We start from the raw sequence: 24,582 nt of genomic DNA, 5'->3' as shown, positions 1-24,582 counted from the left end.
ACATGCATTGACAATTCATTTTCATCTCAGGACATAATTAACCAGGTTGAGCATCTGAGCGCACTTTTTTTCTTTATTTTCATTGTTTATTAGTTGATATAACAAATAATGCAAAAAATACATAAATTTAGAACATACAAGTTTGCAAATAAAAAGGTATATAAGTAAGATAGAGGGTAGAGAGGCGCATTGTGTGAACTTACAGTCTAACTCTAGAGGTATAATGTAGTAGTTGGCACAGACTTTATAACCGAACTTAGGCATCAATATAATTTAAAATATGAATTCAGTGCATCAAAAAAAAATTTTATTACATTTTAAAATGTATTACATTTTTATTAAGAAATTATAATGATGAGTCAAGTAATTACAACATAATGTAAACATTCCGGTGTATAACTCTACCTTCATTATCCTCTTTCAGAAATACCCAGTTGTATACAATGTTGGTAGCTGCCCAGCAAACAATGGACCTGCAATACCTGTTGTGTATGATTTTGGTAATGCAGAAAAGACAGCAAATTATTACTCACCAAATGCAAGAAGTAAGTTTTTTTGTCTCTGGAATATATGCTGATAAATAATTTAAAGATTCCTATTAACTATTTTCATGTTCACAAATACACAAAATTAAGTGCATATACACTGCTGGGCATCTGTGTTGAGGCTCTGTAAATTTTTTTGTAGTTAAAAAAACAAAAAACATCCAAACACTGCACGCTGCTCTTCTTTCGTGAAAATCACAAGTGGGGCAGCCATTTTTTCTTGCACTACAGTCACAAATGAACTGACGTAACACGTTCAAACCTGCACAGCAGTGACTGGAGAGACAGCGATATAGTACGGAAAGTGTTGATAAGACAGTGCGGCCAACAGACGTATTAATATAACTGGAGTGCATATAATTTTTTACTCGCCCTCATACACACATAACTGGAATCTGATGTAATGTACTTCTACATGGAAATTTGCCATGGAGATGCAGTTATAGCGGGAGAAGTTATGGAAGGTTACTACTAATCCTGGTGATGATCCAAATTTTGACAAAGTAGAAATAGCTATGGGGACAATTGGTCTAGCAGTGGAATCACATGTTCTATTATTCAGGGTAAAGCGACAGCACATCATGACATATAGGTAACTCTGCAAATGACTTATTAAGACAAAGGGCTAATGACAATAATTAACTTGAAGTGCACATTGTATGCCACAGAACTTAGTGCATGTAAGAGCATGAATGAATACATAGACAGAATTTTATCCATCTCTCAGCAATTGACTTCAGTGGGGGAGGTTGCAATGGTGATGCTACAAAGTCTTATGCAAGTATGACTTTGTTAGGATCCGCAGGTAGTGGATCATCTTGGTGGTAGTTTCCAGTCTTGGTTACTACTGGAGACTGCATCTAATCCTGTTTTGTCTGTGTTCAGTTCATAGCCTGTCATTCCTGTCTGTCTGTATGTTTTTCTCAGGTGCTACTAATCATCTGCCTCTCTGCAGATCTCAGGTGCACACCAGCCTGTGATTAGGAATTACTCTCTGCTAGAGACGGCTCTGATTTGGTCCTGCTTCTCTTAAGATACAGCCAGCCCTGCACTCTGTGCCGGTTATACTGTCTAAACATCAGTACATAGACTGTTTCCCAGCTTCCAAGCCGCACCAGTGCACAGACTGTTTCCTGGCTTCCAAGCCGCACTAGCACACAGTGTCTTCTGGATTCCAAGCTGCACCAGTGTACAGACTGTTTCTCAGTGATGCTGGTACACACTGGCAGATATATATTGGGTGCCCGTCGGCCAGTGTGCACCAGCGATATGTCTGTGAATGACGTTGTTCACAGAAATATCACGTCGGCTGTCCTGCACAGCCGATGCCCAATATATCTGCAGATATATTTGAGCATTGTGCTTTGTGTACGGCGGTCAGCCGACCACCCGTACACTTGCAGTGGAGGCCACAACATGTTCCTAGCCAGAGGGACCCACAGCCAGGTGACGGTTGTTGGTTGTTCAGTGTGTATGAACAACCATCATCTGCAGATATATCTGTAGAGTGTGTACCCATCATTAGCAGCTATCTTGCTGCCCCCTGGACTGTCTATTATGCAGTGTGTTTTTCTGGTGCAATTCCAGCTATTTTCAAACTTACACACTATTACTGTATATCCAGTGTATATTTAACATTAGAAACATCTGGGCTGTGTCATGCTGAAAATGGTGGGGGTCAATATTCTGGTGAGTTAAGCCGCATACACATTAATTTTTATGAACGATATGGACGATACGATATCATTCAATGAAATATCGTTCATATCGTTCAGTGTGTATGCAGTGAACGACCAATGATGCGGGTCGTTAATGATGTCTTTTGTCGTCCATACATACAGGCCAGTCTGACGATATCGCCAAGAATTGCCTGTTCAGAGATGTTGCAGGACTTCACTGAAAGATATCTTTATAGATATCATTCAGTGTGTACACCCAATATCGTTTGTCCTGCACTACAGAAAGTTCAAGGGAAATCTTTCACCCATGTCGTTCATACAGCTCATCGTCTAGTGTGTATGAGCCTTTAGGCTACACTCACATTCTATTACATATGGTGACTACAATCTCAATGGAAAAATGAAAGCAAATTGCAATTTAATGACCCTTTGTCGATTTCTACAACCATTAATGCCATCATTCTTTTATTTCTCTGTAGTACTACACTGTCCTGTATAACAATATTTCCAAAATTATTATATAGAGTATTTACTAAACACATAAAAACAAAAATCTGATTTGCTACTATTTGTAACTTTCAGTATATTACCTCCTCCGCGTAGCAGTTTTAATGTGTGTTCCAATGACATTGTATAAATAATAGTGAGCTGCATTTCTGACACTGAACAATGAAACCTTAAATTCTCTTTTGCAGATGAATTCACTGCTGGTTTTATCCAATTCCGTGTGTTTAACAATGAAAAAGCAGCACTGGCCTTATGCCCCGGAGTGAAACCGACCAACGAATGCAATTCTGAACATGTAAGTTGCTGCCAGTCATAGCAAAAAATAAGTGAAAAAAATGTATGATTCAGTTGCAGGTCCGGCTGCGGGCACTTGGTGCTCCTTTCAGCAGACTGCGCATGATGGAGGATACGAGAGCGGCTGGTGTGTGGCCGGACCTCTCTATCTTTGAAATCAGTTTTTCTGGGTGGCAAGTTAACTGCTATCTTGTGAATACATGGAAAAGGTCAGTCTCATGGAGTCAGGGCATACTAACGCCCGATGGGGCTTGCGTGCATCGGGACCTCCCACCCCAAGCCCCGCATCTTACCTTAGCAAAATAAATAACTCCTTCTTCTAGCTGACATTGGTATCACAGCTGGAAATAGGATGACAAGGTGTATATTAAAGTTAGACAGAACGTTTCAAATAACCTAAAGTCAAACTATAGGCAGGTGTACATGCTTTACTTAGATCAACAAAGTAGGGCATTAGCGCACGGCTACTATGACAGGGATTAGTGGCCACAGCATCAAATGTGCGGTGCGGCACATAACTGGTGGGCAGTTTGTCTGTGCACGGTACTGTAGTGGGGGGAGCCAATGATTTTTATTATGTGACATTTACGGACATATTACTGTTTGACTCACATGCTGGGATGACTGTTTGCGCATATGCAGTTTCATTGCTATTAGCATATGTATTGTGCTTTTCCCTCAGTTAAGGCACCCATACATTAGGCAACAGATTGCTGGATCCAGCAATCGGATCGGAAACTCAGATCTGCCAGCTGAAAATGTCGACTGGCGGCCATCGATTTTCTGCGATCCGTCAGCGGATCGGTGAAATTATACATGTTAAATTTCACTGATTTGCAAATCACGATCATATTTTGATTGTGATCGGCAAATCAGTGAAATTCAAAATGTTGGATTTTACCCATCCTCCAACCCAACGCAGGATCGCCATAATCCATTGCTAGTGTATGGGGGCCTTTAGTTTCATTGTTATTATCATATGCAAGGTGATTGCAATCAGTATACATATGCTAATTGCAATCAGACTGTGGGCCTAATTCTGTAAGGATCGTAATTGCAAAGTTGCACTCAGGCTATAGATATATGATGTATGCACGCAGGCTATAGATATATGATGTATGCACGCAGTCTATAGATATGATGTATGCACTCAGGCTATAGATATATGATGTATGCACGCAGTCTATAGATATGATGTATGCACTCAGGCAGCTTTGCAATTGCTATCCTTGCAGATATGTTAATGCACAGGAGGCATCACGCCTCCTGTGCATTACTTAACTGAGCTGCGTTGTTCAACGCAGCATCGATTAATCTGTATACCATCGGCCGGCTGCGGTGACCCATAGGGTCCAGCAGCCACAGTTTAGAAGAGACGGTAGATTAGACGTAGATCCTGGTCTCTTCCCTCCCCCCCAACGGTGTTGACACTCCTCCGTTTCGGGTAACAGAAGGCTGTCGCCACCCCCAAACAGCAGCAGGCTGTCAATCACTGACAGTCTGCTGCCAGTTTGCAAGCGGACTTGCAGACCCATTCTGCACATGAGCAGAATGGTTCTGGCGCCTGCGCAGATTCCCAAACATCGGAAAACTGCGTTCAGCAGTGCACTGCTGATTCACGCTCTGTGTGTGATTCTTTCCACAGATTCATTGCTATTAGCATATGTAAGCTGATTGCAATTAGTATTCTGAACGTTGACATTATGACTGTCAACCTTTTGATTTGTCTTTGTTTTAACTGTCGACCTTTTGACTGTACACATTTATTTTTTACTGTTGTCCTTTTGACTATATTCTACATTTTAACTGTCGACCTTATGACCCTATCCAACTTTTCGTTGTCTAAGTTTTAAGTTTTGACCATGTCTACATTATGACAGTCTATGTTTTGAACATCTAAGATTTAACTACATCCCGACTAAATACGAAATTTAAAGTATGGTTGCTTAGAGAGTGAGAGAAAGAGGGCAGAGGTGTAGGATGAAATAATTTGAAGTGAAACAAGTCATGTGGGAGCGAGATTTCCTCCAGCAGTGCTCAATGAGATTGCAGCTTTTTTGCAGGCAGAGGATAAGTTTTGAAGAGTGATGGCCGGGTCATCAGAGTCAAGGGTGAAGGTGCGTATATGTGTGATTAAAGCAAGCTAAGGCAATTACTGGATAGATTATGTCAAGTTAGGAAGAAAATATGGCACAATCAAGGGATCTTCTATCTCCAGAAGAACACAAATAAATTAGACATTGTGCAAAGATGGGCAACTATAATGGTTCACGGACTAAGTCACAACTTAGCAGGAAAGATTAAAGGATATAAAAATGTAGAGCTCGGAGTAGAGAAGGATTATTGCAGATGATGATAAAAATTATTCAAATATATCAATGATTTTAATAAGGTGCAGGACAGAAGGATTCTTCAAAGGAAGAACAGCATTAGAACAAGAGAATATGATTCATATAACATAGACATCATACTGAATATGCCCCTCCATCCTTCCTTCACCGCAGTACTTCTTCCACTCATCCTTTACCCCATTACAAGTCTGCCTCACCCTCATCGCTCACGGTACCTTCCCCCATCTACCTAAGGGATGCAGTCAGGAAGCCAATGGTCGAAATGCCAACCGCCGGCTTCCCGACTGTCAAATCCCGGCAGGGTACTAATGACAGGTGTCGAAATCCCATCCTAGGCTGGGAGCCTGACGCCCAGCATACCGATCGAAGGTAAGCCGGGTGGCGGGTGCGGACAGACGTTGGGGGGGAGTTAGGTTAGGGGCTCCTGGGGGGGACTTAGGGTTAGGCAGCCCCCTGGGAGGGTTAGGATTAGGCTAGGGGAAGGGGGGGTTAGGGTTAGGCAATTCCGGGGGGAGGTTAGGGTTAGGCACTCATACTGATTCCCTATCTAATTCTATGTGGGAACATCCAAACACTCAAGCTTTTCTCGCTTTGAATTGGTATCCAGAATACTGTATAAGCACAACATGAACAGTAAGCCATTTCACACATATCATTACTATTCTTATATTTCCTATTGGCGATAAAACATCAATGTTTGCTAAATAAGGTAATAATGTGATATTGAATGGATGAATGTCTGATTACTTTTACTGTAACAATATAAACTTACTTTCACTGTAACAATCTAAAATATACAATGCAAACTTGTGCAAAAACATGTTTTGCACTCAATCCTGTCTTTAAAATCCCTAAAAAAATTACATAATAATTAAAAAAAGAACAAAAGGACATGCTCTACAACTGAAGAGTAGCATGTTTGAAGTTAATCTAAAGAAAAATGAGTTCACCAAAATGGTAGTAGAGGTGGAATAACCACCCCAAAAAGTGGTAGAGGCTAATAAAGTTGGGTATTTTTAAGCATCTATGGGTTATACATAAGGCTATCCAAATCACAATTAGGGGTACCAAAAACTGAAGTCTTGATCAATATCAGATCTTGGACAGTTGGACAATTGCCACATTTGACTGTGTTTGCAGTGTTTGATTGAGGGAGTTAATTGTGCCATAACGGTGCACCAAATTTTGGGGTTTTCAGGTTTTTTATGTATGTATATGTGAGGCCAAAGCTATAGAGATCTGGCCTCTACGAAGTCAGGCCAATCACTCGGATCATTTGTTGTGTTGGTTTCTTAACACTGTTTGATTCTGCAGATACAGTAGGGCTATACCTATCTGATGTTTAAATGAAGCATGCAATTATAGCTGGTCCGAGATTTCTCAGTGAACTAGGCAAAGCTTCAGTCTTCAGTCACACACGTGCAAGTTAAAAATAAAAGTAAAGTAACCAACTGACGTATTCAGTTCTGATGTAGAACATTGTTGTGGCTCCACTGCTGTTTAGGGGCAAGAGCAGGATTTCTAGAAGGGTGTTCCAAATGTTAGATTTTGGAACAAGGCAAAAATAATAATTTTTTTGCAATAAGCCAGCAACATACACTTTTTGAAATTGTTTGGCCCTGATTTAGCAAATAGTGGTTACAAATTGGTGCATTCATTAAAGGCAAGCATGTTGGAAAACCTGTGAAAAACCTATATTTACAAAAACTATCATGCTGAGATTTCCTTTAATAAAGTCACTGGTTTATGACACATCAAAAAAAAACAAGAACAAGTGCGATTATGAAACATCACCACTTGATGAATTAAGCTTTTTGTCTGTGCATTATTCACTTGTTTAAAAGCACTGTAAAATGCCCGCAACTACACAATACAATACATAAAGGGTCCAATACAGAATTGAACACAAGTAAATGTAATTGCTCCCACATTGTGTGCATGGAACTAAATGAATATATTCGCACATATACAGAGTACTAATCTGTGTGCTAGTTTTGATAACTGTCATCAATGCACATGCAGCAACCCTACCAAAGGTAAAAAAAAACCTGTCTGAAAACAAGCAAATTTACGTTGCTGCACAAATCAGCATAGCAAAAAAATCTGTCAAAATGCCTTATCTGAACTTTGCCTTATCATGTTACAGTCCAATTACAAACCTTCAGTCGCAAATGGAGATGACTCTGTATTGCCTATACTTGCATGTGCTTGGTAATTGAAGCTTGCATAGGACAAAAACATGCAAGATACCCTCTCAAAGGGATTTGCATTCAACTTTGCATTGGCTCCAAATTCTATGCTCTTAAATCAGAGAAACAAAAATTATTAACAGCATCAAAACCTACACTAGTCAGTGTTCTACCCACACTCTATGTTCCGGGCACAGCGCCCGGCAACAAATCTCTGCCGCCCGGCAATTAGCATTCCCCCCCGGCCACAATGCGCAAAGTCTCCTAACTTCTGCCGCCCAGCATTTAGCATTCCCCCCCGGCCACAATGCGCAAAGTCTCCTAACTTCTGCCGCCCAGCATTTAGCATTCCCCCTGGCCACAATGCACAACGTCTCCTGGTCACCCTTAATGTGTCCCTGTTGCCAAGGACATGGGTGCCAGATATGACGCCGGCGCTAGTGCCCGATGTGATGCCAACGCTGGACTCCAGGCAGGGGACACTGACTCTATTGGGATGGGGGGATGCTGCTATGGTAGGTGCCGGGCAGCGGACGCTGCACTGGGACGGGGGAGGTGCCGGACAAGGGGTGCGGCTCTGCGAAGGGGGAGGTGTCGGGTGGATGACCATGCTGGGCAGGGGATGCTCAGGGGAGGTGTCAGACTGCAGTGCAAAGATCCCTCCCCCTGTATAAAATCACAGGCGCACTGTTCAGGCGGGAACAGTTGCCTGAGCTGCTTAAAGAGAGTAGACCTGTGTCCACTCTCTCTGTGTTGGATCTCAAACTATTCTGTGGGGACTGTATTTAGGAGCCTTAGGGGCTAGTATCAAAGGGCTGTATAAAAAAGAAATTAGTTTGTGCCAGCAAGTCACCTGTGTTTGAGGGTGCTATAAAAAAATGAATTTGTGCCAGCAAGTCACCTGTGTTTGAGAGTGCTATAAAACAATTAATTTGTGTCGGCAAGTCACCTGTGTTTGAGGGTGCTATAAAAAAATTGATTTGTGTCGGCAAGTCACCTGTGTTTGAGAGTGCTATAAAAAAATTAATTTGTGCCAGCAAGTCACCTGTGTTTGAGGGTGCTATAAAAAAATTGATTTGTGTCGGCAAGTCACCTGTGTTTGAGAGTGCTATAAAAAAATAAATTTGTGCCGGCAAGTCACCTGTGTTTGAAGGTGCTATAAAAAAATTGATTTGTGCCGGCAAGTCATCTGTGTTTGAAGGTGCTATAAAAAAATTCATTTGTGTCGGCAAGTCACCTGTGTTTGAAGGTGCTATAAAAAAATTAATTTGTGCCGGCAAGTCATCTGTGTTTGAAGGTGCTATAAAAAATTAATTTGTGCAAGCAAGTCACCTGTGTTTGAGGGTGCTATAAAAAAATTTGTTTGTGCCGGCAAGTCATCTGTGTTTGAAGGTGCTATAAAAAAATTCATTTGTGCCGGCAAGTCATCTGTGTTTGAAGGTGCTATAAAAAAATTCATTTGTGTCGGCAGGTCATCTGTGTTTGAGGGTGCTATAAAAAGAAATTCATTTGTGCTGGCAAGTCACCTGTGTTTGAGGGTGCTATAAAAATAAATTAATTTGTGCCGGCAAGTCACCTGTGTTTGAGGGTGCTATAAAAAGAAATTCATTTGTGCCAGCAAGTCACCTGTGTTTGAGGGTACTATAAAAAAATTCATTTGTGTCGGCAAGTCATCTGTGTTTGAAGGTGCTATAAAAAAATTAGTTTGTGTCGGCAAGTCACCTGTGTTTGAAGGTGCTATAAAAAAATTAATTTGTGCCGGCAAGTCACTTGTGTTTGAGGGTGCTATAAAAAAATTCATTTGTGCCAGCAAGTTAGGTCTGTATTTGAGGGCTGTATAAAAAATAAATTTCTTTGGTGCCAGCAAGTTAGGCCTGTATTTGAGGGCTGTTTAAAAATAAATTCATTTGAGCCAGCAAGTTAGGCCTGTATCTGAAGCAGGGCCGGATTAAAGGCACAGCGACAGGGGCGGTCGTCCAGGGGCCCCCACACATAGGGGGCCCCCACAGCCTGTCCCCTGCCACTACTGCCCTTCCAATCCTAAGACCGGCGGAGTACAGCATTTAGCTGTCTCCGCCCAGGTCCTCCTCGGCAGTAACCGGTGACTGCAGGCGGGCAAAGATCACTGACCACTTTGGATCAGAGCGCAGCGCTGCTTCGGAAAGCGGGCAGGCTGTGCGGTGCTGCAGGCGTGACGTCAAAGGTCGCGCTGCGCAGCCCCACGCCAGCTGCATCTGAAGACCGCAGATGTGAAAATACAGGACCTGCAGCTGCTGCCCTGGGTCTGCTGCTGTGTGATTGCCCTGGCGTGGAGCCTGGAAGGTGAGTCAAATAATGTTTTTTTTATATGTGTGGTGGTGCTACTGGTTGCGGGGTTGGGCAGGCACAATATTAAATGAAATATATATATATATTATACACCCACTGTGTATGTGTTGTGTGTGTGTATATATATATATATATGTATATATATATAGTGTGTATGTGTTGTGTGTGTGTGTATATATGTATATATATATATATATATATATATTGTGATAGGATCACTGGTAAAGTGGTCTGTGACATTTATCCCAGATTCCTGTCTTATGTGTTTTAAATCCCCAGGAGAAAGTCTGCAGTGTTGCAGGCTTGAGTCTCGGCTTTTTGAAAAGCCGGTTTGGGACCTGGGGGTTGTGGGTGAGAGGGGACGGAGGGCTCCACCCACGGCCACTCCAGGTTTTGGTTCTCGCAGCCTGGTAACAGGCTTGTTAGGGTTTCCACCTGAGAGTGGCCAATATAAGGCTAGTGTGTTTAGGGCTGAGTGTCTCACCTGGGAGAGCAGGCAGGGAGTTTGCTCAGAGACACTTGAAAACCTATCTGTAAGTGTTGTGCTGTGCCTTTGTTGCTGGTGAGGGCATTAGACCCTGCCAGGTTCTGGTAGTGAGGGAACTACCTGTGAAGTTAGTGCCCCGACAGGGCTAGGATTTATGTTTATGTTTTCTTTATGTTATTTCTGACATTGTACAATAAAGACTGCCGCCGACCAGCTTGTACTTGCATCCAGTCTGGTGTACTGTTTCCCAGCTGCTGTGTGTGAAAGGAATGAGTCCTCTACCCAGGAGAGGGACCCCCTAACCTAACTGTGTCACAATATGGTGGAGAATGTGGGCACCCACACACACTGAAGTTGCAGCGAGAGGAAAACTTTCCGTTTAAAAATTAAAGGGACAGACACCCAATTTGTGAGCGTGGAAATAACACTGTGTCCTTGGAGTCCCATAGAGGAGGCATCAGCCAATGCTCAGAGAGGCAAAGTTCAGCTTCCAACCTACACCCCAGGACAAAATGGAGGACATTATTAGGGCTCAGCAGGAAGCTACAGGAGCTCAGCAGGAGACGAACAAACTTCAGCAGGAATCTACCAGGGCTCAGCAGGAATCCACCAGGGTGCAACTGTTGGCCTTGGAGACAGCCCAGAGGCAACAACAGGTCGCCATCGCAGAAAACAGCCAGGCCATAAAAGAGGTGGTACAGCACCTGGTCGCCCGGCCCAGAGATGTTAATACTGGTCCTCCCACCACCACTCACTCCGTACGAGCCAGTCACTTCCTCCAAAAGATGACTTCGGGCGATGATGTGGAGGCCTATCTCACCGCATTTGAAAGAACGGCCGAAAGGGAGAGTTGGCCCAAGGAGCAGTGGACAAGTCTGGTGGCACCTTTTTTGTCTGGGGAGCCACAAAAAGCATATTTCGACTTATGCCTGGCTGATGCCAAGGACTATAAAAAACTAAAACAGGAGATCCTAACTCGCTTGGGAGTCACCACCTTTGTTCGTGCCGAACGGGTCCACCGCTGGGAGTTCCATATGGACAAGCCTCCACGTTGACAGATGCATGACCTCGTCCATCTGTCCTCAAAATGGCTACAGCCCGAGACGCTGACGGGACCACAGATTGTGGAAAGGGTCGTGATGGACCGGTACCTGCGATCATTATCTGCGACTCTGCGCAAGTGGGTGAGCCATGCAGACCCTAAGTCCACAGACCAGTTAGTTGAGCTGGTGGAGAGGTACGTGGCAGCTGAGGAGCTGATGAGTATGCCCCACCGAGCCCCGATGGCGCACCGGCGAACTCCCACAGACACTGGTAAGACTGTTCCAGGGGAGAAGGGTGCTGGGTGGTGGAATGTACCTAAGACTGAGGGTGTAGAACCTGGAGACAGGCCTGCCAGGCCAGGAAGGTTCTTGCCCCGTAAACAACTAGACATTAATATGATTCAGTGTTTCCGGTGTGGTGACTTCGGCCATATTTCCGCTAATTGTTCACTTACAACTGAACCTATGCAATGTGATACTGCTCATGTCTACCGCAGGGCGTCTTTCTTTGCACAGACAGCCGGTATGGCTGACCGGCAGGCTGAGACTGATAAGCACATGTGTGTACTTACTGTAGATGGCAACCGAGTAGAGGCACTGTTAGACTCTGGTAGTTTGGTGACACTTATGAAAGCTGAGCTGGTGAACCCCTTGAGGCATAAGGGGAAAACTGTTGGTGTGACCTGCATACATGGGGATACTCGATATTATGTTACTGCCAAGGTGAACATCGAGACACCATGTGGTTCAGCTATAGTTTCTGTGGGTTTGGTGCATGGTCTGATGTACGATGCAATATTGGGGAGAGACTTTGCTCACTTCTGGAAGTTGTGGGAAAGCCGTTTTGTTCCAGAAGTGAACAACCCCGATCCATTTGAGAAGGTTGTCAATGTAGTGGAGGAGGGAGTTTCTTCTGAGTCAGAGTTATTCCCTTTTTCTACTATGATTGGCGAACTAGAGAATGCAGAGCGTGACGGTGGCCCGCCAACTGATGTGCCTCCCACTGAGGTGGGAAGTGTTGTTGGGCCAGGTGATCGTCTGCCTGATTTAGAGGTCAGAAGAGAGGTCTTTGCCGTGGAGCAGTTGAATGACCCTACTTTGGTAAAAGCCAGGGAGAATGTAAAAGTAGTTGATGGTAAACCCGTAGACCCTGATAGTCCTTTGTCCTATCCCCACATGGTAATGTGTCAGGATTTGTTATATCAGGTGACTAAGAAGAGGGAAGATATTGTGGAATACTAATAGTTCCCAAAGCCTACAGAAGAACAGTGTTGGATCTGGCCCATGGTCATATAACGGCAGGCCATCTAGGGGTAGAGAAAACCACTGAGCGAATAATGCAGAGGTTTTTCTGGCCCGGGCTTCATAAAGAGGTATCTGACTTTTGCGTATCCTGCCCTGAGTGTCAGTATCATGCTCCCAGACCACGTTTTAAGGGTCCACTAGTTCCATTGCCTATTATAGAGGTGCCGATAGTGAGAGAGCACCTGGAACAGGCTCAACAGGCACAGCAGAGGGTATACAACCGCTATGCTCGGTTAAGCAGCTTTGCTCCTGGGGACAGAGTGTTAGTGTTGGTTCCCACTGTGGAAAATAAACTTTTGGCTAAATGGCAAGGCCCCTTTGAAATCTTAGAAAGAGTGGGACAGGTCAATTACAAAGTTTACCAGTCGGGGAAAAGAAAGCCGGAACAGATATACCATATAAATCTGTTAAAGCCCTGGAAAGATAGAACGGTACTGTCGGCAGACCGAGCCCCTCCAGTAAATCTAAAGCCCTATAGGTTACCAGTAGCACAAAGAGAATCGGTGTCGAAAGAAATTAAAAATATGCTAGAGTTAGGGGTTATTGAAGAATCACATAGTGAATGGTCAAGTCCCATTGGGTTGATTCCAAAGCCCGACGGGAGTGTGCGTTTCTGCAATGACTTCCGAAAGTTGAACAGTGTTTCAAAATTCGATGCCTACCCGATGCCACAGTGGAGAAGGAGGCGTTGGCCATAAAGTGGGCGTTAGAGGCTCTCAGGTACTACTTGGTTGGAAGAAAGTTCATATTGATCACTGATCATGCCCTTTGAAGTGGATGTCCGAAAATAAGGACAGTAATGCGAGAATTACGAGATGGTTCTTGGCGTTACAAACTTTAAAATTTTCAGTGGAACACAGGCCAGGGGGCCTGTTGTCTAATGCAGACGCGTTGTCACGCGTTCATTGTTTGGGGGCTTCAGTTGTTCCGCCCCATAGGTCGAAACAAAGGGGGGGATATGTGATAGGATCACTGGTAAAGTGGTCTGTGACAGGGACATTTATCCCAGATTCCTGTCTTATGTGTTTTAAATCCCCAGGAGAAAGTCTGCAGTGTAGCAGGCTTGAGTCTCGGCTTTTTGAAAAGCCGGTTTGGGACCTGGGGGTTGTGGGTGAGAGGAGAGGGAGGGCTCCACCCACGGCCACTCCAGATTTTGGTTCTCGCAGCCTGGTAACAGGCTTGTTAGGGTTTCCACCTGAGAGTGGCCAATATAAGCCTAGTGTGTTTAGGGCTGAGTGTCTCACCTGGGAGAGCAGGCAGGGAGTTTGCTCAGAGACACTTGAAAACCTATCTGTAAGTGTTGTGCTGTGCCTTTGTTGCTGGTGAGGGCATTAGGCCCTGCCAGGTTCTGGTAGTGAGGGAACTACCTGTGAAGTTAGTGCCCCAACAGGGCTAGAATTTATGTTTATGTTTTCTTTATGTTATTTCTGACATTGTACAATAAAGACTGGCGCCGACCAGCTTGTACTTGCATCCAGTCTGGTGTACTGTTTCCCAGCTGCTGTGTGTGAAAGGAATGAGTCCTCTACCCAGGAGAGGGACCCCCTAACCTAACTGTGTCACAATACATATATATTGTGTATGTATATATACTGTATATATGTATGTATATGTGTGTATAATGTGTGTATGTATATATATATATATATATATATATATATAAATTAGGGGTGAGCGGGTTCGGATTTCTGAAATCCGAACCCCCCCGAGCCCCCCCGATCCGAGGCCGATCCGAGTCAGGCTCGACTTTTCCCGCCTGACTCGGATCTGAAATCGAGGCAAAACGTCATCATCCCGCCTTCCGGGTCTCGCGGGTTTTGGATCCTATATAAGGTACCCGCGTCAGCTCCATTTTCTCACTCGGCTGTGGACAGTGAAGAGGGAGGGTGGGAGTTAGGGCTGGCTGGGCTGTGTAGTGTAGTGTAGTGTAGTGCAGAGTAGTGTTGTGCTGTGCTGCGCTGTGCTGCTGTTGTCCATAGGGGCTGTGTCCACTACTTCAAAGTCTATAGGGGCTGGCTGTGTTGTGCTGTGCTGCTGTTGTTAATAGGGGCTGTGTCCACTACTTCAAAGTCCATAGGGGCTGTCTGGACTGTGTTGTGCAGTCAGTTGTCCATAGGGGCTGTGTCCACTCCAAAGTCCTGTGCAGTGTCCCAGTCCTAAAGGGGTGCTGTAGTGTTGTCCAGGGGGTGCTCTGTCCGTCAGGGGTGCTCCCCCCAAGTGCTATAAAAAAATATATTTTTTCTGTGTTTGTGAATTGTGTGCGCAGTAGCCGCACGTGCATCAACAAAGTAGTGCCAAGCGTGCGCCTGTGTCATAAGTAAAGGGCCGGCTGGCTTGACCGTTAAAGGGTGCTGTAACCCCCAAAGTACACTCCAGTCCAAACCAAATAAAAAAATATTTTCTGTGTTTGTGAATTGTGTGCGCAGTAGCCGCACGTGCATCAACAAAGTAGTGCCAAGCGTGCGCCTGTGTCATAAGTAAAGGGCCGGCTGGCTTGACCGTTAAAGGGTGCTGTAACCCCCAAAGTACACTCCAGTCCAAACCAAATAAAAAAATATTTTCTGTGTTTGTGAATTGTGTGCGCAGTAGCCGCACGTGCATCAACAAAGTAGTGCCAAGCGTGCGCCTGTGTCATAAGTAAAGGGCCGGCTGGCTTGACCGTTAAAGGGTGCTGTAACCCCCAAAGTACACTCCAAACCAAATAAAAAAAATTTTTCTGTGTTTGTGAATTGTGTGCGCAGTAGCCACACGTGCATCAACAAAGGAGCAGCGCCAAGCGTGCGCCTGTGTCCCATAAGTAAAGAGCCGGCTGGCTCATTTCTTAAAGGGTGGTGTAACCCACAAAGTGCACTACACTCCAGCAAAAATAAAAAAATATTTTCTGTGTTTGTGTGCGCCTTAGCCGCACGTATATATCAAATCGATATAACATAAATGGAGGACCAAACTTTCTTCGATAAGAATAAAATAGAGAAAGATCAAGAACCACTTCCTCCTAGTGCTGCTGCCACTAGTCATGACATAGACAATAACATGCCATCAACGTCGTCTGCCAAGGCCGATGCCCAATGTCATAGTAGAGGGCACATACAATCCCAAATGGCAAAGTTCAGGAAAATGACCTTGAAAAAAACATTTAAATCATCTGAAGAGAAACGTACACTTGCCAATATGCCATTTACGACACGGAGTGGTAAGGAATGGCTAAGGTCTTTCCCTATGTTCATGACTAGTGGTTCAGCTTCACATGACGATGGAAGCCCTCCTCCCACTAAAAAAATCAAATGAGTTAAGCTGGCAAAAGCACAGCGAAGAACTGTGCGTTCTAAGAAGATATCACAAATCCCCAAGGAGAGTCCAAGTGTGGTGGTGGTTGCAATGCCTGACCTTCCCAGCACTGGACGGGAAGAGGTGGCCCTTTCCACCATTTGCACGCCCCCTGCAAGTGCTGAAAGGAGCACCCACAGTCCACTTGCTGATATGCAAATTGAAGATGTCACTGTTGAAGTACAACAGGATGAGGATACTGGTGTAGCTGGCGCTGAGGAGGAAGTTGGCGAGGAGGATTCTGATGGTGATGTGGTTTGTTTAAATCAGGCCCGGGGGAGACAGTTGTTGTCCGTGGGATGAAAAAGCCCATCACGGTCATGCCTGGGCAGAAGACCAAACATTCCACCTCTTTGATCTGGCAATATTTCTATCCAAATCCGGACAACAACTGTCTTGCCATATGTACCATATGTAAAGGTGAAATAAGTAGGGGTAGGGATGTTAACCACCTAGGAACATCCTCCCTTATACGGCACCTGCAGCGCGTTCATAAAAAGTTACTGTCAAGTTCAGAAACTTTGGCTAAGACCGTAAGCAGTCCAGGGACACCTAAATCCCGTTGTCCTGTTGTATCCAAGCGCCTGCAAACCACACCGTCAACTCCCTCCTCGTCAATTTCCTCCTTAGTCAGGATCGGAAGTAGTCCTGCAGGCCATGTCACTGGCATGACTGACTCTCCTATCTGGGATTCCTCCGGAGGATCCTGCATTGCTACGCCTCCTGCTGCCGCTGCTGCTGTTGCTGCTGCTGGGAGTCATTCATCATCCCAGAGAGGAAGTAGGAACACCACTACTTTTACTAAACAATTGACCCTCCAACAGTCCTTAGCGAGGAGGATGAAGTACGACAGCAGTCATCCTGAAGCAAAACGTATAACTGAGGCCTTGACTGCTATGTTGGTGTTAGACGTGCGTCCGGTATCCGCCATTAGTGCAGTGGGATTTAGGCAATTGATGGAGGTAGTGTGTCCCCGGTTCCAAATCCCGTCTAGATTCCACTTCACTAGGCAGGCGATACCGAGACTGTACAGAAACGTCAGAAAACGTGTCCTCAGTGTCCTGAAAAATGCCGTTGTACCCAATGTCCACTTAACCACGGACATGTGGACAAGTGGAACAGGGCAGACTAAGGACTATATGACTGTGACAGCCCACTGGGTAGATGTATCACCTTACGCAGCAACAGCAGCAGCGTCACCAGTAGCAGCATCTCAGAAACGCCAGCTCATTCCAAGGCAGGCTACGCTGTGTATCACCGGTTTCAGTAAGAGGCACACCGCCGACAACCTCTTAGAGAAACTGAGGGAAATCATCGCCCAGTGGCTTACCCCACTTAGACTCTCCTGGGGATTTGTGATATCTGACAACGCCACCAATATTGTGCGGGCATTACATCTGGGCAAATTCCAGCACGTCCCATGTTTTGCTCACACAATAAACTTGGTGGTGCAGAATTTTCTGAAAAGCGACAGGGGCGTGCAGGAGACGCTCTGGGTGGCCCGAAAAATTTCTGCCCACTTTCACCATTCAGCGACTGCGTGCCGAAGACTGGAGCGCCAGCAAACACTCTTGAACCTGCCCCGCCATCACCTGAAGCAAGAGGTTGTGACGCGGTGGAACTCAACCCTCTATATGCTTCAGAGGATGGAGGAGCAGCAAAAGGCCATTCAAGCCTATACATCCACATGACATAGGCAAAGGAGGGGGTATGCACCTGACTCAAGCGCAGTGGAGAATGATTTCCGTGTTGTGCAAGGTTCTCCAGCCCTTCGAACTTGCCACACGTGAAGTCAGTTCAGACACTGCCAGCTTGAGTCAGGTCATTCCCCTCATCAGGCTTTTGCAGAAGCAGCTGGAGAAAGTGAAGGAGGAGCTAAGATGGAGCGATTCTGCTCGGCATGTGGGACTTGTGGATGAAGCCCTTCATTCACTTTGCCAGGATTCCAGGGTGGTCAATCTGTTGAAATCAGACAACTACATTTTGGCCACCGTGCTCGATCCTAGGTTTAAAGCCTATGTGGTGTCTCTCTTTCCAGCTGACACAAGCCTGCAGAGGTGCAAAGACCTGCTGGTGAACACACTGTCAGCTGAAGCAGAACATGACACGTCAACAGCTCCTTCTTCATTTTCTCCCGCAACTGGGGCTGCCAGGAAAAAACTTAGGTATCCTAAGCAACCCGCTGGCGGTGATGCAGGGCAGGCAGGACCAAGTTTGGACATCTGGTCCGGACTGAAGGACCTGGCAACAATTTCTGACATGTCTACTGTCACTACATATGATACTGTCACCACTGACAGAATGGTGGAGGATTACATCGGTGACAGCATCCAAGTAGGCATGTCAGACAGTCCGTACCTGTACTGGCAGGAAAAAGAGGCAATTTGGAGGCCCTGTACAAACTGGCTCTATTTTACCTGAGTTGCCCCCCCTCCAGTGTGTACTCCGAAAGAGTGTTTAGTGCAGCCGGGTACCTTGTCAGCGAAAGGCGTAGGAAGTTGCTTCCACAAAATGTGGAGAAGATGATGTTCATCAAAATGAATTATCAACTCTTCCAGGGAGACCAGCCTCCAGAACGTACAGAGGGACCTGTGGTGGTGGATTCCAGTGGGGATGAGTTAATACTCTGTGAGGATGAGGATGTACACAACACTGAAGAGGGTGAGGAATCGGTGGATGAGGAGGATGAGGACGACATCTTGCCTCCGTAGTGCCAGTTTGTGCAGGGACAGATTAATTGCCAGCTTGTTTTGTGGGGGCCCAAACGATCCAATCATTTCAGCCACAGTCGTGTGGCAGACCCTGGCGCTGAAATGATTGCTTTGTTAAAGTGTGCATGTCCTGTTTATACAACATAAGGGTGGGTGGGAGGGCCCAAGGACAATTCCATCTTGCACCTCTTTTTTTTCTTTGCATTATGTACAGTTTGGGGCCTAGTTTTTCAAACTGCCATCCTGTCTGCCACTGCAGTGTCACTCCTAGATGGGTCACGTGTTTGTGCCGCCCACTCGTGTCGCTTAGCATAGTCATCCAGCTACCTCGGTGCAGCCTTTTGGACATAAAAACACTATTGTGAGGTGTGAGGTGTTCAGAATAGACTGGAAATTAGTGGAAATGAAGGTTATTGAGGTTAATAATAGCATAGGAGCAGAAAAACCAACACATTCTGTGATTTTAGCTGTTTTTATGCTTTTTTAAAAAAAAATACAGATCCAAAACACAAAACCCAGAACCCAAAACACGGAAGGGTGGTTTTGGCAAAACCAATCCAGATCCAAAACACGAAGAAAGATCCAGATCCAAAACCAAAACACAAAACGTGGCCGGTGCACACCCCTATTATAAATAATTTGGGTCACTGATAGGGCCCCCGGTCAAGTTTGTTGCCCAGGGGCCCCCACAGACCTTAATCCGGCCCTGATCTGAAGGCTGTATAAAAATATATTTCTTTGGTGCCAGCAAGTGGGGACAGTACCTGGGAGCTGTTAAAAAATACATCTGTGTTCAGCCACTTGTTACCCATAATGAGTAAGAATATAAATCAGAAAACAACAATTTTAAGTTTCTTTAAGAAAAATGAAAATACTAACAAAATCTCAGAGCCAGAGATTTCCAACAAGGACACTTCAGATGAGGCCGGACCATCTTCTGAATCACAGTCTGTTTCACATGATAAATGTTTCTCTAAACATCGCACATCAGGAGTAAACTATGACTGGTTTAAAACATTTCAGTGGTTGTTGGTAAAAGATAGTGGAATGATGTGTTCCACTTGTATAAAATATGGAAAGAGACCGGCTGCAAATAAGGAAGTAACTTGGGTAACTATTCCGTGCAAAAGACTCCGTAAAGAAAGCTTACTTGACCATGAGCAAAGTAAATTACACACCGATTTGTGTTCAAATATACTTCAAAAACGTGTTCTTGAAGAAACAGGGATAGGAGACATTGAACGATCAGTTTCAATTTTGATTAACTTGCAGAGAGATGCTTTTGCGGGAGCGTTAAGAAGTATGTATTGGTTGGCAAAAAACGAACTACCACATACTACACTGTACGGAAATTTGATTAAACACTGCAAGGCTATGGGTTGTACATATTTACGCCATCTTGATATTGGGAAGAATGCAAATTACACTTCCGAAAGAATAATGCAAGAACTGCTTAACATCTTAGCTTCACAGATAAGATGTGAAATACTTAAACAATTGCATTCAGCAGAATATTTCAGTGTTCTATGTGATGAAACAACAGACATCTCTGTTTTGAAGCAACTTATTATATACATTAAATATGTTTGTCAAGTAAAAAAAGAGATTACTGTTAGTTTTATATCCACATGTAGTATCATTGATGGCAAAGCTGAAACTATAACTAACAAAATAATTGAACAAATTTACAATATAGGGTTGAAAAAAATCTAACTTGGTGGGCCTAGGCTCTGATGGAGCTGCTGTCATGATTGGGAAGCACAAAGGGGTAGCAAAACTATTGAAAGATGAAACAGGTGGAATCATGGTCAACTGTCATTGTATAAACCACCGTCTGGCTCTTGCTAGTGCCCAAGCAGCTGCTGAAGTGCCTTATTTAGTTAAATTTAACGACCTCTTAAGACAACTGTTCTTTTTTCAAAATTCCCCAGTTAGAATGGCAGGTTTAACTGAAGTCCAAAATATACTGAACAGTCCTCAGATTAAACTTAAAATGGCTAGTGACACTAGGTGGCTGTCTGTTGACTTTGCTGTGCAGTCTTTAAGAGAATCCTTGGTGAGTGTCATTGCTGCACTGGAGAGAGTGGCCACTGAGAGAAATGACATCACAGCTGAAGGTTTAAGCAAACTTATGAGAACATACAATTTTGTAGCTTCACTTATGATGTTTTCAGATGTGCTGCCTCATTTGTCCAAGTTGTCTAAAGTTTGGCAAAGGCAAGATGTTAATTTAACAGAAATAGACCCTATCTTGAAAGCTACAAAAATATGCATTATGGAACTGAAATATACACCTGCTACTCATTTTAAAAATCTCCATCTGCATCTTGCTGGTGAATGGTCAGACCTTAAAGTAAATTGTTCTGATGCTAATGCTACTGCTTTTATGAAAAATATCTATGGAAAATATATAGACACACTTATTAACCACCTAGAAGCGAGATTTCCAGATATGCCAATAATATCCTGTTTTTCACGAGTTTTCAATACAGAGAACCATGATCAAAATGAGGCTTGTGAGATTCTTTTTGAGCACTATTCTAAAAATGGAAGTCACGCAATCTTAAACTATGTAAATAGTAAGCTAGAATGGGCAGTTGCATCAAAATTATTTGAACTAGAATCCTACAAAAATTTACATTCAAAACAAATAATGCATACATTTTCAACAACAACTGAACTCAAAGAATCTTTTCCAAATTTAACTAAACTAGCTTTTATTGGACTGACTATACCTGTAAGCACAGCTGAATGTGAAATGTGAATTAAAACCTGCTTAAAGAATCGCATGAAGCAGAGCACACTAAATAACTTGATGCTGATTTCACAAGAGGGACCAGATCCTACAGACTTTGATTATGAAAAAGCTGCAGACAACTGGGCCTCTAAGAAGAAGAGGAGAATTAATATCTAAAGTTTTATTTCAAGTATAAATCATTATAAGATGACCTTATAATGATTTAAACTTGAAATAACACATTTTATTATTGCGAAGGCCCCCACCTGGCTAAAAAAAAATTCTGGGGAGAACACTGCTAGTTTTTCCCTCACATGCACTTCTACCTACCAGCTTTTCCCTCACATTCCCACCTCCCCATCAGCTTTTCCCTCACATGTCCGCCAGTTTTTCCCTCACATTATCTTTTTTTTTTTTGCCAGACAGCGTTTCCCTTTCGCCCTCTACATTTTATCCAACCTGCCAGTTTTACATTCACATGCCCCTTTTCAGACCAGCTTTCCCTTCACATACCGCTCTGTTCACCAGATTTTTTCTCGTATTCGATTGTCAACTAGATTCTACCCCACAAGTCCCCCTGCCCATCAGTTTTTCCATCACATGAACCTATGTCCCCTGCTTTAAACTCACATACCCATCTTTCCACCAGCTTTTCCTACACATGCCTTCTCCACCGGCCAACGTTACCCTCATAAAACCTTTCACTAAACACTTTTTTCCCAAACATGCCCCCTGCCTATTAGTTATCAGAATTGAATACCCCTCTGTCCAGCAGTCACTCACATGCTGTTAAGACTGAGACAGAGCAGCAAGAAGGATCCTCCTTCATTCTTAGTGCTCTGGACATGTAGCTGCAACCCCATTTAACTCTTCAGGCACTGGCATGGGGGGGGAATTTTCTGGCTGACAGGAACAGTGGAGGAGGGTCACTCAGGGTACCCTCAGATCCTGCTTAAAGCTTATAAATGGTAGTGCAGAGCCTAGGTAAAAGCAGTGCAAAGCAATGCAATCTACTTGCTTATTTAAACATGAGTTTGCTTTTTGGAAAAGGTTTGCTATCATAGTTTATTTTCATTTTAACACATTTTACTGCTAACTTTATTTAAATATAAATCTCTCTTTTAATATTACAGTACTGTATTGGTGGAGGTGGCTACATTCCAGAGCAAAGCCCCAAACAGTGTGGAGACTTCGCATCATTTGACTGGGATGGAGTTGGTGCACACACTGGGTGGAGTGCTAGCAAGGATATAACTGAGGCTGCTGTGCTTATCTACTACCACTGATCTAAATGCCAATAGAGAAACAGAAACATTTAAGAACAGAGGGGACATTATCTTTTTAGAAAATTTTGTCCCTTAAACTAGGACAAAATCAAATATACTATTCAAATATACTGTATTACCTTCCAATTAATTATTTTGCTGCAAGATATTCAGGAAGGTTTTGTACATTGTGAGGACAGAATATGGTATAACCGGGCTCACTAGAAAAATTAGGGGCTGTACTGAGATATTTGGGCCATTGTATGGGAACAGATATCTTTTTTTTTTTTGTGTGTTAAACGGAGCGGTAACACCCTAACAATGACTGATTACACATTGATGTATCACAATAAAAGCAATGACTCTAAATATTTGAAGTAGAAAAAAATAATCCCCATAATCTATAGAAGCTGCATCTCCAAACTATCAACTACTTCCCAGTTTTACCCAAACATTTAAGCAAAGGCACACCCACATACTGAGAGGCCACACCACTTTCAGTGCCGAAGTTTTTATATAACTGGATCTTTTATAAAAAAATGTATGGGATAGCACAGTGGCACAGAGGTTAACATTGCTGTCTTAACACTAAGGCCATGAGTTCTGCACTACATTTGTGAGGAGACTATATGGGGGTGGTTCAATAAGTAAGGTAACAAGACCTCTCATGTGTAATGTTCTCTATTTGATACTCATTTCCCGCCAGGCCAGAGCAGGTAGACCACTGCTTCCCTCAAGGCCATTAGACTGCGCCTCATATCCATCATACTGTCCCATATCAGGTGTAAGATGGCGGGGCTTGCCGGACACATGTTCAAACATTGAGAGGCGTAGTGTAATCAGATTTCTGTGTCTAAAGTTCACATCAGAAGCTGAAATTCATCACCTGAAATTCATTGTCTGTGTACGGGGATAACGTCATGTCACGGAAACAGGTTTGGGTTTGGTGCACGGCCTTTGATAACGGCAGGACAGATGCGTGAGTTGTTACGGCGCTACCATTAGGAGGTACTGGACCATCCTTCCTAAAGTCCTGACCTAATAACACCCATCTCTTGGGACAATTGAAGAAGCGCCTGGGTGGAAAGTGATACACAACCGACGGTGAAGTTCAGCAAGCCGTCATGTCCTGGCTTCAGGCACTTGACACTGATATCTTCTATGCCAGGATAGATGCCTTGGTGCAGGGGGATTTCTAGAGAGGAGGGGGCCCATGTGCAGTCTCCGACACGGGCCCCCTCCTCTCCGCCTGGCGGCCGGCAGCGCACTGAGCTGTGTGCGGCCAGCGCCGGAGTTATAGACTCTGGGCACTAGAGTGTGCCCAGAGTCTATAGTGTCTGCACAGGTCACCGGGAAAATGGCCGTGGTGGCCATTTTCCCTGTACTGCGCATGCGCAAACGAAGAGAAAATGGCCGGCGTGGCCATTTTCCAATCGTTTTACAGCGCCGGACCCCCGCGCTGATGTGGGACTCCGGAGAGGTAAGTAATATTATGGGTGCAGAGTGTGCGGTGCGGGGCCCCCCTGGACCCAGGAGCCCGTGTTCCCCGCACACCCTGCACCCATTATAGATACATCCCTGCCTTGGTGTGCCATTGGAACAAATGCTTAGTCAAGTATGGGGAATATATGAAAAAATAATCTGTACTAAGGCCATACGTATATGTACGAGTTGAATACATTTATGCAATGAGAGGTCTTGTTACCTTATCTATTGATCCACGCTTGTATATTCTTCTTGTGATGATGTGGGATTCCTCCAGGTACTCCAGCCTCCCCCTACTGGTAGCCTCATTGGCTTTGATCAATATCAGC

At 44.3% G+C, this 24,582-nt stretch overlaps 1 protein-coding gene across 1 annotated transcript in view; it reads left to right on the top strand.

The window, feature by feature from the left end:
• The window catches only part of LOC148543382 (intelectin-1-like), a 107,850-nt gene extending 85,061 nt beyond the window's left edge, over positions 1-22,789 (top strand). Inside the window, exons 5-7 of the mRNA XM_088468519.1 lie at positions 425-545; positions 2,920-3,026; positions 22,637-22,789. Of these exons, the coding sequence (XP_088324645.1) occupies positions 425-545; positions 2,920-3,026; positions 22,637-22,789 (381 nt within the window). The remainder of the gene's footprint in view (positions 1-424; positions 546-2,919; positions 3,027-22,636) is intronic.
• The last annotated feature ends 1,793 nt before the right edge of the window (positions 22,790-24,582 follow it).

This window comes from Taudactylus pleione, unplaced genomic scaffold (genome assembly GCF_031769625.1).
Source record: "Taudactylus pleione unplaced genomic scaffold, aTauple2 ptg000004l, whole genome shotgun sequence".
In the NCBI taxonomy this organism is placed as follows: Eukaryota; Metazoa; Chordata; class Amphibia; order Anura; family Myobatrachidae; genus Taudactylus; species Taudactylus pleione.
This window is presented reverse-complemented; position numbering and strand designations above follow the sequence as displayed.